General features: G+C 43.3%; 1 protein-coding gene across 6 annotated transcripts in view; it reads right to left on the bottom strand.

Annotated features, from left to right (window-relative positions):
- The window catches only part of ST3GAL6 (ST3 beta-galactoside alpha-2,3-sialyltransferase 6), a 42910-nt gene extending 27889 nt beyond the window's left edge, over positions 1–15021 (bottom strand). For 2 of the 6 annotated variants that reach the window (XM_032098618.1, XM_032098624.1), the window contains exon 1: positions 14925–15021. Coding sequence is in view for 2 of the 6 variants with exons in the window: in XM_032098615.1 (XP_031954506.1) it covers positions 14092–14167 (76 nt within the window). In the remaining 4 variants the exon portion in view is untranslated. Of the gene's footprint in view, positions 1–14091; positions 14307–14402; positions 14488–14924 lie in introns of those variants that run through there. The other 4 variants (XM_032098615.1, XM_032098617.1, XM_032098619.1 and 1 more) reach the window with 3 other exon arrangements.
- Between the last annotated feature and the right edge of the window lie 438 nt (positions 15022–15459).

Here is a 15459-nt window from a genome sequence, read left to right as displayed (position 1 = left end):
CTTACAATTAGTCTTTATTCTAGTACAGTGTGGTATAAGCCACTATCCCAGAGCCTCTGTTTATCTTCCAACTTACACATTCAGTTGATGCAGTCCTGCCACAGAATAAACCCTGCAGGAATCTACAGCTGTTGGACTGAGCAATCAAATGACCACACTACCATCATCTTTCCTTCATGATGCTTGTAAGCCTTCCTTCTTTTCTTCCTTAAAAATTAGTAGTGTTAATAGCACAATGCAGGAAGCTTTTGCATGCGTCCTACTTATTTTGTGAAGTACCTTTCACTACTACTGAAGCAGAGTTAATAAATATTTAACTATAAAGTGGTTACTACTAAATTAAATACTACGCAGCTTAAAACAGTCTCATCTCCATAAACTGTCACAAGACGATGTAAGTTCTTTGCTGCTGCCATTAAGTGACAGCCTGAAAATTTCAGCTCATTGAGACCTCAGATTCCTATCCCTTGTAGTTGTGGGGGAGGAAGTGAACTTGAAAATATGCTTTGAGCAGACCTTGAAATTTAAAGGGACAGCAGAAAAAGCACGTAAAAGCCTAATAAAGGTTTAAAAAGAAACATCAGGATTTTTAAGATGTAGTCAATATTTTGTGGCTTTACGCTTGTGACCACCAGTCCTGCAGCACTGCTTCCTTTTGGTCAGGATGTAGCATGTGCCTGGTGAAACAACCATGCAGCAAGACGGTAATTGAGGAAGAAGTTCTCACATCATCATCTTTCTCAAGCTGTCAAAATGTGAGCACGTTATGGCACAAATATGTATGTATTTCTTCTGCCTAACCTAAATACTATTCACCATTCACTTTTCCAGTTCTTGCTTTAAGTATGTGCATTATTTCATTGTTCATTAATTCTCCCCCTCTTCAGGAAGGGAATGCTGCAGAGAGACTACATCAAAGCGCTGCTGCACAGTCTAAGAGGCACTGAAGTGGCTGAGTCAGTCTAACACCATCCCTCATTCCCATGCACCTGAAATTCTCATCATTTCCAATGTTCTTTTCGATTTTAGTTTAAGAAACTTTTGTCCTCAGAAATATTGTTTAAGCGAGAGGTATTGGGTTATCCTTGCAAAATGGCTCAGAATTAAAACTAATTTTCTAACTCTCCAACAACTTGGACTTGGTTTTGAAGTTGTATATTTAACATCATCAGAATTGGAAAAGATTCTTGTTAACCTCTCCTGCCCCACACCAAACCAAAGCAGTTATTCCTGTTCCTGAAAACCTGTACAAATCATGACACTAAAAAAACCTAAGGTTTTACTGTATCAAAATGTCACTAAGATCTTCCAGCATCACACCACACATATACATAGCTGCTGCTAAAGCTATTCCCGGCACTGGAAGATAAGACACTTTCTGCCCTTATCTCTTCCAACAACATGGGTATAAGCAGTAGAGGAACAACTTGCTGACTGTGACAACTGATGCCTTCTTCCTCTCCAAGAGCACACCAAACTACCCATTTCACTTCCATAGTATGCAGGTAATTGGAAAAAAAAAAAATATTGTCTTTCCCCAAACACAACTTCTCTCTGTTAAAGAAAGTTTCCAGTGTTTCCCCTATCATTTCCTCTTTGTCCAAATACAGCAAGCCTGAAAAGAAACAGCAAGATAACCTTTTCTCCAAGTACCCAACAGCAAGCAATGATGTCCAGTAGATATGATATCACAGCAGCAGAGGTGCTCAATAGATTTAGTCAATCTTTGCTCTTTATCAGCTCCTACAGCCAGAACTGTAGCCTCTGTTGACATTAATTTACTGTGGAGACAGAGACTAGAGCTGTGCCCATCTTTAACCTTGTGCAGTATTTCAGGACAGGCTGCAATAGATAGGTTTTAGGGCCTAAGTGCTTGTCTCCCTTCCCTTCACCATCCTGCTAATGGTGAAACATATTCTGTACCCCAAGAGACAGCAATACATTTATTACTTTGTGGACAATTCAGGATTCCTTTATTCCATTTCTGTCTTTCAATAATGGACACTGGTATTTCGTTCTTCAGTGCATAACTGCCCGCTGGGCCAAGGAAAAGGAAAAAGCGACTTAATTGGTATTTTTCACTTATGATCACTATTTCAGTTTGCTTTTGTACCGAGTCTACAAGACCTCTGCATCACTTTCCCTCTTGTGTGGCACTGCAGATGTATTTACAATCTCAGCAACTCTTCCCACACAAGCATATCCTTTGGCTAAAGGATACTGATGAAGATTTCAAGTACAGTTCAATCTACTGTACTTTCATCTCCTCTAATACTAATTTACCTAGACAGCATATCTGGTAGAAGAGGAAGGTTAGCTCCCTTCCCAAAGGCTGCAGGCAGGCCCAGGAACAAACACAGCTCGTCTCTGTGTTTTGGGCACAACAGACAATACAGCACCCACAGCTCTCCAAACCTTGTCTCCAGCCCCACATATTCTGACCTCATCAGATCAAACAAGATTGAAAAAACACAAGCTTGTAGCCTTCCAAGACAACATGTCATCAACACAGAGGGTTTGGCAAAAGCTGCAAAAGGCCTGCATGTCCTGATTTACAGTCTCATCACCATGCTCAGACTCCCTTGTTCTTACTGCACTAGATAAGGTATCATCTGTTCAGTGGGGTAACTCCCTTTTCACTCCTGTTCCCTCCCTCTGCCTGAGAACCTAGAAGCTTTTATATGTACCCCACAGTGGGGGCAGAATCAGAAAGAAATTAGAGGCTGCACGCACTCATCAGCCTGTTTCTTGGAGAGCAAAATGGCACATGGACAAGCCTAAGTCAAGTTACAAGCTTTTTAAAACTTACTGAAACAGGCCCCAGTTTGGGTGCAAAAAAAAAACCAAAAAAAGCTGTGATCCTGTTCTCTGAGGTACCACAATCAATTAAGTGCACTGTTTCACAGAGATATCACTTTTGGGCCTACTGATGCAAAATTTCACGTCACTTCTAACTGACATGAAATACCAGCTCCACAGATGAAAAACAGAAGCACAAAGTATCAACCAGTGAGTGCATCCTGCCAGAAAATCCGGGTGAGCAAAACACAAGGGAGCACGGGCATTAGGTACCACTGAAACGGCCCTCGAGGAAGAGCAGTATTGAGTGAACTGTCGGAGGCTGAGTTCTTCAGCCCTGCTGAGAGGCAGAACGTCACCTCCAGCTTGGGGCTATCACAGGGTTGCTATGCCACCCTTGAGATCCAAGCTAGTATTTTGGCTGATTAGCACAGCGCAATGTGGATCCCTGGCACCAGCTCAAGGTGACAGCAGGCTCCATGGCATGGTGCAGACACACAATTAAAACTGCAAGCACAAAAAAGAGATAACTGGATTGATATTTTTCATCTGGTAAGTGCTGGTTTTAATTATTTTTCCCCTCCAAGATAGAAAACAATATTCTTTCATGTTGCAAGATGGCTTAGGACTCATTCCAATAATGGACACACAGTTAAACACTGCTAACTTAAGCTTAAAAGTCAGCCCTGGATAGACCCAAATCCAACTTGTGCCTTTGAGGGGAAGGAGAATAATAACTACCGGATTCTTATCTAACTGGTGCTTTTTAAGTATCACAGACTTCCAGAAACATTGCCTATAATTACAATCAAGAGCAAAGTCCACAGCCTCATCTTGCCTGCTTTTGTGCCTTGAGATGAGGGAGAACAAGAAAGAAGGAACAGACATTTCCATACACTTTCCCTGTCCTGACCACCTACAGCCCTCCCATCAACACACTTCACTTCTTTTCCCTCCTTCTTCCTCCAGTGTACTTGGAACACAGGCGAGCCGTTTCTGTCATGGCCAGCAGCCACAGAGAAGCAGGGGAGTACACAAACAATTATTTGGGGTTTGGTCAAAAGCTAACCTCTGCATGCAAAGTCAAACACAAGTATGAGCTGGAGCACAGACAGCTCTGCTTCCTCAACTCCCAAAGCTTTAACCAAGCGTAACAAATCCAGCTCTAACTGTATCTTAAAAAAATATATATCAAACCCCCATACGCAGTCAGTAATACAACCTTAGCTGACAGAATATTTCCTAACCCTCTTACATTCTCCCAGATTAACCTTTAAAGCTTTAGCCAGCCTAAGCTAGGTTGCTATTTATATATTACACATCATAGGTGTCTATATAATACATGAAAGAACAAAGGCAGAGAATGGGTGCTATAAATCCATGCAGCTCCTCCTGCAAGATGTGGTGACGGCACTGTTCCTTCCCAGTCTCTTTCCCTTTTTCCTTCAGCTCTTTTTCCAGAAGGGACTGGAATATAAACAAGCCATGCAATATGTTCTGGGGGTCAGAGTTCAGGTCATTTTCTTCTCATACTTTGACTTGTACAACTGAAAGGTTTCAGTCAACTTGAGCTGCTCTTCCTGCAAGGAATAGAGCATTGCAATTTTGAGTTGTTTTGCTTCTTCACCTCCTTTTAAGAAAACCAAGACCACACAAATACTACACAACGCTTGAAAAAACAGAAGATTATTAATAGAAAGATATGCAACCCAGTACTACATCAGTTACTCATTCACACCACTGTTCTTTGTCCACAAGTGCCTGTGGAATCAAAGGATTGAGGTCAAACAAGCAATCCTTCTTAGGTTTCCCAGAGAGGAAAAAAAATGGAAAAAAGTGGAAGGAGAAATGGCTGGAAAAAGGTGAATTAGTCAGGTTTCAAAACAGTTCAGTTACATACCATATCCGGCTCGCCATTTTTCCTCCAGGAACTATGACCAATCTAAACAAATAAAGGTCCAACCAGAAAATTTGATCTATATTTATTATATGTGCACACTCACTACAGCATTAAGTTCACCTTAAAACAAGGCACACTTTGTTTTCTGACAATGCCTAGGATATCCAAAACACCCTGGCTGACTTGGAGCTAGTGATTTAACCACAGCTCTCACTAAAACAGCTTGAATTATAAAACTAAATCTACCAGTCAGGGGCGGGGGCGGGGGGTGGGAATATCATCACTAGGTTAAAATAAATCCCCCTCCCAAAATCCAAGAAAGCAAAACACATACAAAAAACACAACCCCAAAGCCCACTCACAAGCAAAATTAAGGCTCTCAAGGACAGAGGGAACAACATGGTGGGCTTTTTGTTGCCTTTTTTCCCCGAAGGATAACAGAGGGCAGATTTATTAGCTTCACTACCAGCACCTGAAGAATTAAATGCTCCCCCATCTACACTGACAATAAATCCCAAGTAGATCAGAATATTTTCTCACCTCACTTTAAGAGTATAAATCCTGATCCATACTGGTGTCAGAATCTGCCCCTATATAGAAACAGGTGCTTTTTGTATGACTAGTTTTCACAGTAACATTTGTAAACCCCAGTCATGATAAATTTCAAATGCACTAAGACTGCCATCATCAGATGGCACAGCTTTTTACTATAATTTTTATTGTCCATATTTTACCATATTTTAGAAAGGAACAGGTTACATTACACTGGTTTGTGTTGATTAAGAGGTCCAGAAAATAGGTGTTAACATGCACCTGGCCAGCATACAAAACTGAACAGTTAAATTTTCATTTAAATAACATGCCAAGTATTTCTGTAGTCACAGCCCCAAACACAGTATGTTTCTTCATTTTTGCTGCGCTGCCTCAACTGCCAAAGGGAAAAAACCCCCCAAAAAACCAGAACCTTCCCCTCCCCCTGCAAAAAACCCTAAATCCCCAGCTGTTTGTGATGCAATTTACCCCAATAGCAAATCCTGCAAGTCAATCTGCTGCAATGCATCTGTGCAGATGAGAGCTCTGGGATTCTCAGGAATGCAGCAAAACAAGTAAGTGAAAAGTGTAAAGCTAAATTAATTCAGGGAGGGAAGAAAATGGAGATAAGTGGTAGCACTTACCCCACACTACTACAAAATCCTGGAAGCTTCTCACAGCAGGGATCCTGCCAACTCAGGAGAAATCTGCAGGACACCAGCAGTTTGAGCAGCTTCTCTGATAACGTTAATGCCTTACATTTCCCAGTGCTCCCAATGAATGCATTCATGTTGCCTTTGGATCATGATAATTAATCAGAACACAAAACTTCAGTGCTAACTACCATCAGAAAACTAATCCCAAACTGACAATGCCAAACTGGAAAAGCTTGAATATTGTAAGCATTAAGACTATTTTCACAAGCCTTCTTTATACACAGCTTTGTTTTCTTAGCACTAAAGCTCAAATACATTATTTACAATAACAACAAAACCACCCATAAGAAAAGCTCTAATGAGCAGCTTCATAATCGTGAAAATACTTTGTGGACATAGAATGTTACAGAACTCACAAAGAACTGTTGCACAGTTTGCATCAGAGCCTGCATCTGATCCCCTAAAGGCTTTTAATGCTTTGTTTTGTTTCTTAAATGTGAAAGCAAAAACTACCACACAGAATGTACCATCAGTGCATATCCTGAGGACTGAGAAGCTACAAGATACACAGCACTGTAGAAAAATGTAGTCCTGTAAAACATTTAACAGTGTGAAGTCCTGGCATCTTGTCTGAATGGGAAAGGTTACCAGTGAGTCTACTTGCATTAAACGTAAACAAAAATAAAAACAGATAAATTGTTCATAAGGTAGTGAGCTTCCCAAGCAGAACAAAGATGAAAATGTATCTGAGTTCAGCATTTAGAGTATCAGTCATTGCGTTTCCTTAAACAAAACTGGAATCAAATTCATAATAAAAACAAAGAACAAAGGAGCAGGCTAAACAACATAAAACCAGAACTGGAATTCTTCACAGAGCAACTGTTAGTTGCTGTTAACAGAATTCAGCTCCTTGCAGAAAAGTGTGCACATGTCCATTTATGTACTTCTGTGTATTCAGAGCAACAAAATGGTACTAGAATAGTCTGTATTGCAGTGAGAACTTTTAATGGGCATCCATCTTATAGTGCAGTTCAAAGTCCTGAATTATGCACTTCAGTTTTCCTACCTATACAAGAGGAAAGCTAATTATATCTGATGGTAATCTTCAACTGCCATCTGTCTCGGAGGAAAGCTGCCTACATTAGTCACTACAGCATGCTGGGAAAGCTTATATGTTTTTCTCAGTGCTACATAGAGACACCCATTTAGAGGACTTTCAGACCTCAATCCTCACTCACTGAAGTTTAAACACAACCCATTTCCTCCCCAAAACTGAAAACTGATGTATTGCTTCCTTTTCTCTTTTTTTTTTTTTTTTTCCCCATTGAAAAAGACAGTCACGCTGAAAACTGAAGGGAATCAAAGGTGCCTGTCACCCCACCCACGCATCTTCTTTGCCGGTCTCGAGAGCAAGGAGGCACAAAGGCAGCCAGGCAGGAAACTGAGGGCAGGCTGCACACACAGCCTGGTCTCTGCTAGAGCAATGGCTTCACACCGTACCTTCTCCTGGATATCACAGCTCCCTCTGCCAGTTTGTTTTGCTCTTTTACAATCCAAGTCTGGTTTGCTGTAGGTGAAACAGCATCTGTTTTTGCTGTTCAATTCTGTTTCACCAGTCCTTAAATGCAAAATGAAGACGAGTATCTTCAGGACTGTAGTATCTTTAAACAGATTAACTATCCTCCCTTACCTGATCTTTTCTGAGCATTGGACATGCTCAGGGCTGCATGTGAGACCATCTCCTCTGATGACAAGCGAGTAAAAGTCTGGAAAGATAGTGCTCACCTCCCTGTGAGATCACATCAGGGCAATAGATTTCGTGGCACAGATCTGCTCTCCCATAACCACACTGGCCCATGCTGCACCAGGGATAAAACATAAAGTCTAGTATGTCCTTCAGCATAAAACCTGAAGTCCTCTAGAGCAAAATACACTGCACCTGCTGTGTTGCCTACTGACATCTTTTCTTGCTACCCTGACCACGCCAAATACAGCTCAGCCTCCAGCATCACCATGTCCTATCAGATTGCTGTTCATGCCAAAGCCGATGCAGAACTCCATTAGAGCATGAAATGCCATACAGTAAAAGGCTTTTTGTTCTGTTCTATCGCATGTGTTCTCAGCATGAAATGAGATTTATGCAACCATACCCTGTATGTGTGCATGCATGCCCTTTCCTTCCTTCCCTATAGAACTTTTGAACCCCTTTGGCTGATTTCAGTCAAATGTGAGAGATTAGGAACTTAATGTGTTTGAGACCTGCACAAGTTTTGCAAAAATAAACACCCAGCTGAGTAGAACAAAGAAACTCTATACATTCATTTTTCATTAAGCATCAGAAAGTACAATGAAACCAGATTTTTGATCTCTTTTTGTTGTATGTATCTTGTCACACAACTGTGTGGTAGAGCCTCCAGCCATTGAGGGAAAAAAAGTGCTCAAATTTTGAAATGCCTTGCACAAACATGTAAGTGTCCAAATTTTCCAAAAGAGTTGTATGAAGTTCAACATTTTAGGTATCTTTTTCAACCACTTAACAGGTAGTGTTTGCTGACTTCAGTCACCCAGCTTCAAAAAGCCACTTGAACACTAACCAGTATTTATTATAGGTAATGTTCTCTGTGAAAACTGAAGAATGAGCTATTTTATTTCACTTTACATTTCTTTCTGCAAAGCTCTGAACAACATCTTCAATTTAGGTTAGAAATCTTCAACACAAAACCTACAGCTGCAGGCTAAGCCATCTAAGAACCAATGTCCCAAGCTGAAAACAAATTATAGTGCGCCATTAGCACAGAAGAATGAAAATAACTATTCCATTTAAACTGTTTCAATTAAAATGAAGTAGCAGTATTTCCTTAACATGTACTGCAGGAAAAGGCAGTCACTCTTGAGAAACTGTACAAATGGTATGTACACTAACCAGCATTTTAATCATCCGGCTACTCAAAAGCCAGTTTACACACCTGACCTGTGCTCCACAGCACAAGGTGAGCAATGAAGGCACAAGAAACACTCTTGTGTCAGACCAGTGTCCAGCTAGCCCAGTTCTGTCTCCAGCAGTGACAGCAGGAGATGATTATTTAGGGACAGCATTTCATGGACATTCTGTGTTTCATTCCCCTTGTCCACACGTTCCCGCACATCTCAACTTTCTGAGAATGGAAAATTAAAACTGCCATGAGTCGTTATAAAACTGGGATGGGGTGAAGGACAGGCTTATAGAGCACTTCAGTTTCTCAGCTGAGACAAGTGTCATCCTGCCTTATTAAAAACTGAAAAGTATTTGGGAAAGCAAAGCTAGCCGTAGTTGTAACAGTTTCCTTCAGGGGGGGAAACAAAAACATCAAACCCAGGCTTCTGTCAGACATAAAATGAGAAGGCAATAACTCGTCTACAGAAGGGGCATGATCCAAACTAGCTACCACACGCCAGCAAGCCTTGTGCACATTCAGCAATCTGGACAAATCCTAACTTGTTTCCATGCTTCACCTAGTGGATTTAATATTATGGCTCCATTTAATCTTGTGCAAATGTTGTGTTCAAACAAACCTTACAACCTATCTCCCATCTACACCACTAACCTCCTCCTGGTCTCAGTCCCACACATCAACTTCAGACTACCCAAAGCACTGCAGAGATAGAGATGATGTTTCCTGGGTGCTCAGATGTGACAGTGGTGGATGATAGAGACTGGCAGGTTCCATAGCTTCAAAGAACCAGGAAACTCTTCAAAGAAACCTATTTTAAATGCCAAATGATGAACAAGGTTTCATTCAGCAACAGCTCCTGGGCAGCAAACATACTCCTGTCTCTTCACTGCAGTGAGAAAAACCCACAGGTTCTTCCCTTGCATTATGCTTGGGTGCTTGTATGCCCCTGTTACCAAACAGGTCATTTCCCCCCCACACATCACTGTGTCGGCAAAAAACTGTCAGCACCCACCTCCATAAATTACCTGCCCAGGAGGGAGCTATGGTAACCTACAATTACATGAGAGAAAAAAGAAATATATGGCAAAACCACAACTTCGATTTCTTTCTTACCCTAAGAAAAGGAGTTCTCCTCTCATTCCACGTGATGCAATTTATATTTTATACATACACACACACATTCTGTATTGATTATTAAATGGCCATCACATTTCCTATGCCTACCTCTGCTAAGGCTCTAGATAAGCTCATGCCCCTCACACCATTCTCATTTCACTGCTGGCCTCAGGACTCTGAGGAGCAGGGAAAACAAGCAGTGTCTGGATACCATTGCAATGCAAATGTCAGTCTGCAGATCCAGTCTAACAAAGAACTTTTCTAGCTCTACAGCAGCTGATCTTTATTTGTCTCTGAGCTGTGATCACAACAAGGGCTAAAAACTTCTTTTAAAAGTGAGTTGAAGAGTCTGTGGAAATGTAAGACTGCTAACCACACACCTCATTAATCTAAGTTTCCTACTGGGTAGTGGCCCAAAAGAAAGCAATACTGCAGCTCGTGAAATGGAAACTTGCACTGTAAATCAACAGATGTTAAGAGCTTCAGTGATTAAGACAGACCTTCATTTCACTCCTGCCTGCTCTTAAAACCAGTTCCTAGATTACTCCATGCCAGCCCTCGTAACAGGAGGGAGGATCAACTGGCTCTGTAGGTTTTCCAGCCTTCCCTTCCCAGTCATAGCAAGTGGAGGGTATTCGACTTTTTTACCTCACTCTTCCTGGCTCCCCATTTACACCTAGAATGTAAAAAACAGCTCTGGCACACCATACTCCCATTTTAGTGTTGCTGCCAGGGTTGGGAGCAGAGGTAACCGAACAGCTCCACACAAACTTTGGGTATTATCTGGGGACACTCATAATTTGCTCCCTCTGTGACAGTGCTGTAAAGAGTCTTCCACATGGTATACCAAGGCTGCACTTTTGCCTTTGAGAGCAAAGAACAACCAATCTGGAAGGCCGAAGAGCCAATCCACCTAAGCAAAATGAACTTAAAAAGGACATGGTATTTTAGAATGATAGGTACAGAACACAGCAAGAAGCACTGCTGCATAGTATTTAATCACATTCTGTACCTGCATTTTCTCAGTCCATTCCTCAAAAGGTGGTGACACTGCATGTGACCCACATGATCCCTATTTTTCCTTCACAGCCCACACTAGCTAAGACTGCTCATCACTTTTCAACCTTTCTGTACAAATATCTGCTACTGATATCAGTGATTAATACACTAAACTGCAAAGTGAGAGCTGTTAAAAGGTGATTTCTAAAGAAAACAACAGCTTGCATACCCTGTTTTCCTGCAGACATCAATACACATCAAATCAAGAAAACCAGAGATTTTAGGCTCTTCTGTAGAAGGAGGATAAAAGAAAGATTTAATGCTTTAAGAAATGCACACAACCAATAATATGTAGCTTTATTTTCATTTCCCTTGAAGGCTGTGAATAGATACAGAAGCAACCGTATGTCCCACAGCAGAAACAGAAGAAACTGGATTAAAGGGGAAGTTCAGGGGGGTTTTATTCTGCTACAAAGCTGCAGTATTTTGAGTCAATAGACAGTAAAAAATAGACTCTGAAAAAGGAAAAAATTCTGTATACTCAGTTACCCCATATTATTTATTAGCTTTTCTATGAGGCTAGAGAAATTCATGAATGAATTATTCAAATGAATGACAAATTACATGTCATAAGCTTGAAAAACTAAACTCCTCAACACAGTGCACACTTGAACTGATTTAGTTAACGCACTGCAAACATCTATAGGGAAAGTTTTCCATAAAAAAAAATGTATTTCAAGTAGTCTTCAGCCCATTCCTAAAATGCATTTAACTATGGAGCCATAGCAAAGTACCTCACATCATACACAACGCAAAAATCACCATTTATGTTTGTAAGTAAAATAATCTTAATGTTAATGTACAAAGACAAACAAAGCAAGATCCTGTGCTACAGTTCAAGCAATACTGTGGAGGAAAAAAAACCAACACCCAAACAAAACCAAGAGCCTTTCCTCAAAAGCCCCTTTGAGTCAATGGTACAGACAACCTCACGGAGACTCATGGTGGTCTCACAAGCTTTATCTTCAAATGCTTCATTTGATTGCATCCTCTTCTAGGCCAATGTACTTGAATCAACACCCAGGAGCATATGAAGCAACACACAAGAAGAAAACATAAACCTACTTTGGCTGATTTGTGGTTAAGTTTTCCAAACCTGCGTTGGGAAGACAAACCAAATCTTTACCAAGAGACGCTAATCACAGCATGCCCAGAAACTAACAAAGAGAACAAGCCCAAGATGAAAGTGCTAATGGCACAACGAAGCTATCATAATAGCTTCTATGCAAAAATAAACACCTAAGGAAGCAAGCAATCACTGAAAATCTTCTAAGACTGCCTCTGCTTGTAAGCTATCAAAGTCTCGAGAAGGAGGTGAAGGAGAAGCATCTCAAGCACTTCCTGCTGCAAAGGAGGCCTGTCACCACATCACCTGCTGCACTTCCCTCCTCAGTGAGGCAACCTCCCCGTGTAATTGCTAAAGCCATTATTTAGCAGCACACAGAGTACATACCAACATATCTTGTCAATCACCTTGGTCTAGCCAAAACACTGTAACTCATCTATTTCCCCACCTCTTTATAACTTAGGACTCAGGTACTGGTGATCTTTCTGTCAGCTTTCAGGTTTTAGTGTCCCTACTGAACACTTTGCAGCTGCTCCCGTGGGCATATCCCCAACTGGTAACTCCTTCCACAGAGAACTTTTCCTCCTACCTTTGAACAGGGACAGATAAGGACACTAGGCAACTCATGAGCCTCAGGGGATGATTCATATATCCCACAAAGCAGAAGTCTTCTAAAGCCAATATGACCCTTAGGGAGATCTGAGACTTCACCACCTTTAATTCTGCTACTTTACTAACAGCCATAAGCCTGAAGAGTAACTTAATGGACTGCTTCAGTTCAGCAGACACAGATGAGCTAAAGAAGCAGGTATGCATCAAGCTGGGGAAAAAAGGTAAGTACGTTTATTTAAGTCAAATAAAAACCAAAGATCCAGCTGGTGTAATCTTACATGTGGAAGGAAACTTACTTTAGTTTCAAAAATACCACTTCTGAGACCTAGTCAGACAAGAGCACTGCATGTCGATGGGTAGGAAACCCAGTTCCATGCACATTTCCTTTTCCTTCAACACCTCTCCGAATTTAGTTCGGTTTAGGAGTGACCAGTCTAGTACCATGGCAGTCTCCACAACACAGATTTTACATACATTTTTTATCTGTAACACTTTCACACGCTTCAGCTGAAAACGGAAGTGTTTCAGCAGGTTAAAACAAGTGATCTCATCCCACCACCAAGTTCATTCTTTCCTTAATAATTCTGCAACCACACTACATGATAAACAACTCAGTAAAACGTGCGTGAAGAGACAAAAATTGAAGAAAGCTGGATAGAAAGTTTCAGCTGGGTAACAACACAACAGACACAAATCTCAGTAGATCAGCCGCTCAATCTCCCTGGAAATTTTAACTTGGGAAAGGACAGCAGGACTGATCTCACAGCTTGCTCTAACTAAAATAGAAACACCACCCCCACTGCCAAATAATAATCCAGGTAGTTAACAACAAAAAAGAAAAGGCAGCGGACATAAAACTTCCAGCGTTTGTTCCTTTCCTAAAATGCAAATAAGCGATTTGCATAGCTTAAGGCAGAGTCTACCCACTGAGCCATTGTTCCTTCCCTGGAGCCTTCGGCATTTGCAAGGGGCAGTTCCCTTTCGGTACCCTGGCTAGAAGCAATCCCTTATCCAAACCTGCCTGACCGGCAGCCATGGCAAAACGGTGGGATTTCTCGACCCAAGGAATTTAGCAGAAGCCACGAACCTCCACTCTTATTTTACTTACGAGCCGCCGTCGGCTCCGCCGGGAGGGTCCCCCTGCGCGGGGCTGTCCTGCCCGCATGAGCCCACCCTCCCCCAGCCGCGCTCTGCCCACCCCCGGAGCACCGGGCCCCGCCACCCCCTATCCCCCCGCTCCCGCGCTCTCCTCCCGCCGGCGCGCCCGCCGCGACTCACCGCCTGCGGCGGGCCCCGGCCGGCGAGCGGGGCTGCTCCGGGAAGCCCGGGGGAGGCGGGAGGCTCCCGCGCCCACCAGGAGCAGCCAGGGATATTCGGGCGGCCCCTTCCGTCCCTGACGGCCGCCCCGGAGCCGCCTACCTGTGTGTGCGGAGTAGCCCGGCCGCCCGCTGGACCCTCCCGCGCTCCCCGCCGGGGGCAACACCCGGCCCCGCATGCGGAGCCGGGCAACGCCTCAGCCCGGCCTCTCTCCCGGTCCCCAGCGCCAGCCGCCGGCCTGCGGCATCAGGCGCATCCAAGCGCCGCCGGGAAGGCGGGGGGCGGCGGCACTTCGGTTTCTGTCGGGCTCATCCCCACCGGGAACCAGCTCCTGGCTACGCCGCCGTGTTAAGATTTTTTTCCCGTAAAGTTCCCAGGAATCTGTGGGAAAGGTCTGGGACGTCTCATCTCACCAGCTCTCAAAACCGATTAGAATTGTGCTCTCTTAAAAGGAGGCTTGTAGAGGCAGGGTCCATCCCGCTGGAAATTCAATTTAATTCCTTGAATGCTTTCACCGAGGAACACGCTGATGTATTGAAATAGCCAACTGTGCCTTTCAATACGCAGTAATTTACATTGAATAATAACAACGTTGTTGGCAGCTGCTGCCATCAGCATCCACCTGAAGGAGATTTTAATATTGAAGGCATGCATACAGACTCTAAATGAGCTTAAAGCTAGAAGCTTTCCCGTCTGAAATTACGCAAGAAGATCAAGGAACGGTTAAGGTTGGAAAAGACCCCGAGATCCGTCGTGCCCAGCCGTGGAACGTCTCCCGACAATCGTCACATGTCCCGCGGCAGAGACGCCGGCAAACTCGGGAAGAAGCACTTCCAGCGCACCCAGTCCCATGGGTTCAGACACCATTCACAAGATCCTCTCAGCCTGTGCAAGGGTTTAAAGCTATACTTGACAAAGCAGGGGTGTTCACTTACCGGTTGTCAACAGAGCAGCCTTTTTTATGTTTAAATCATCCCAGAGAAGAGGACAGAACTCGTTGCGTCTGCTCAGGGCCGCCCAGGCTGTTGCTGCAGCCTCTGGCAATTCCAGCCCGGTTCCCGCATGGTGGTGCTTACGACAGGGTTCAAGAGGAGGGCTTGTTCAGCTGAGCCCCATCTGCAAGAGAAAACGTAGGAGGAAGCACGTTGTCTGTTTAGACAGAAATGTTGTTTAGCGCAAGCCTGCTGAAATTCCTCCTCCATTTATACCAAAGCCTACCAGGGGGAGGAGAGACTCACGTAAAGAAAGATAAAGCAGTGATACGTCTTCCCCGCAGCAGTGAGCCTGTCTTTTCTGACCGATTTCCATGCGAAGCTGCAAACGCTCTTCCTTCTCCTCCCCCCTCCTCGGACCGGCGGCAGGAGCCTTTCACCCGCCCCGACAGCCCGAGAGGGGGTGGGAGACCTGCGCTGCGGGCGGCAGCGAACCACCCCCAGCCTCCAGGAGTTACCATCTAACTAAGAAACTAAT

This window comes from Corvus moneduloides, chromosome 2, assembly GCF_009650955.1.
Source record: "Corvus moneduloides isolate bCorMon1 chromosome 2, bCorMon1.pri, whole genome shotgun sequence".
Classification (NCBI taxonomy): Eukaryota; Metazoa; Chordata; class Aves; order Passeriformes; family Corvidae; genus Corvus; species Corvus moneduloides.
This window is presented reverse-complemented; position numbering and strand designations above follow the sequence as displayed.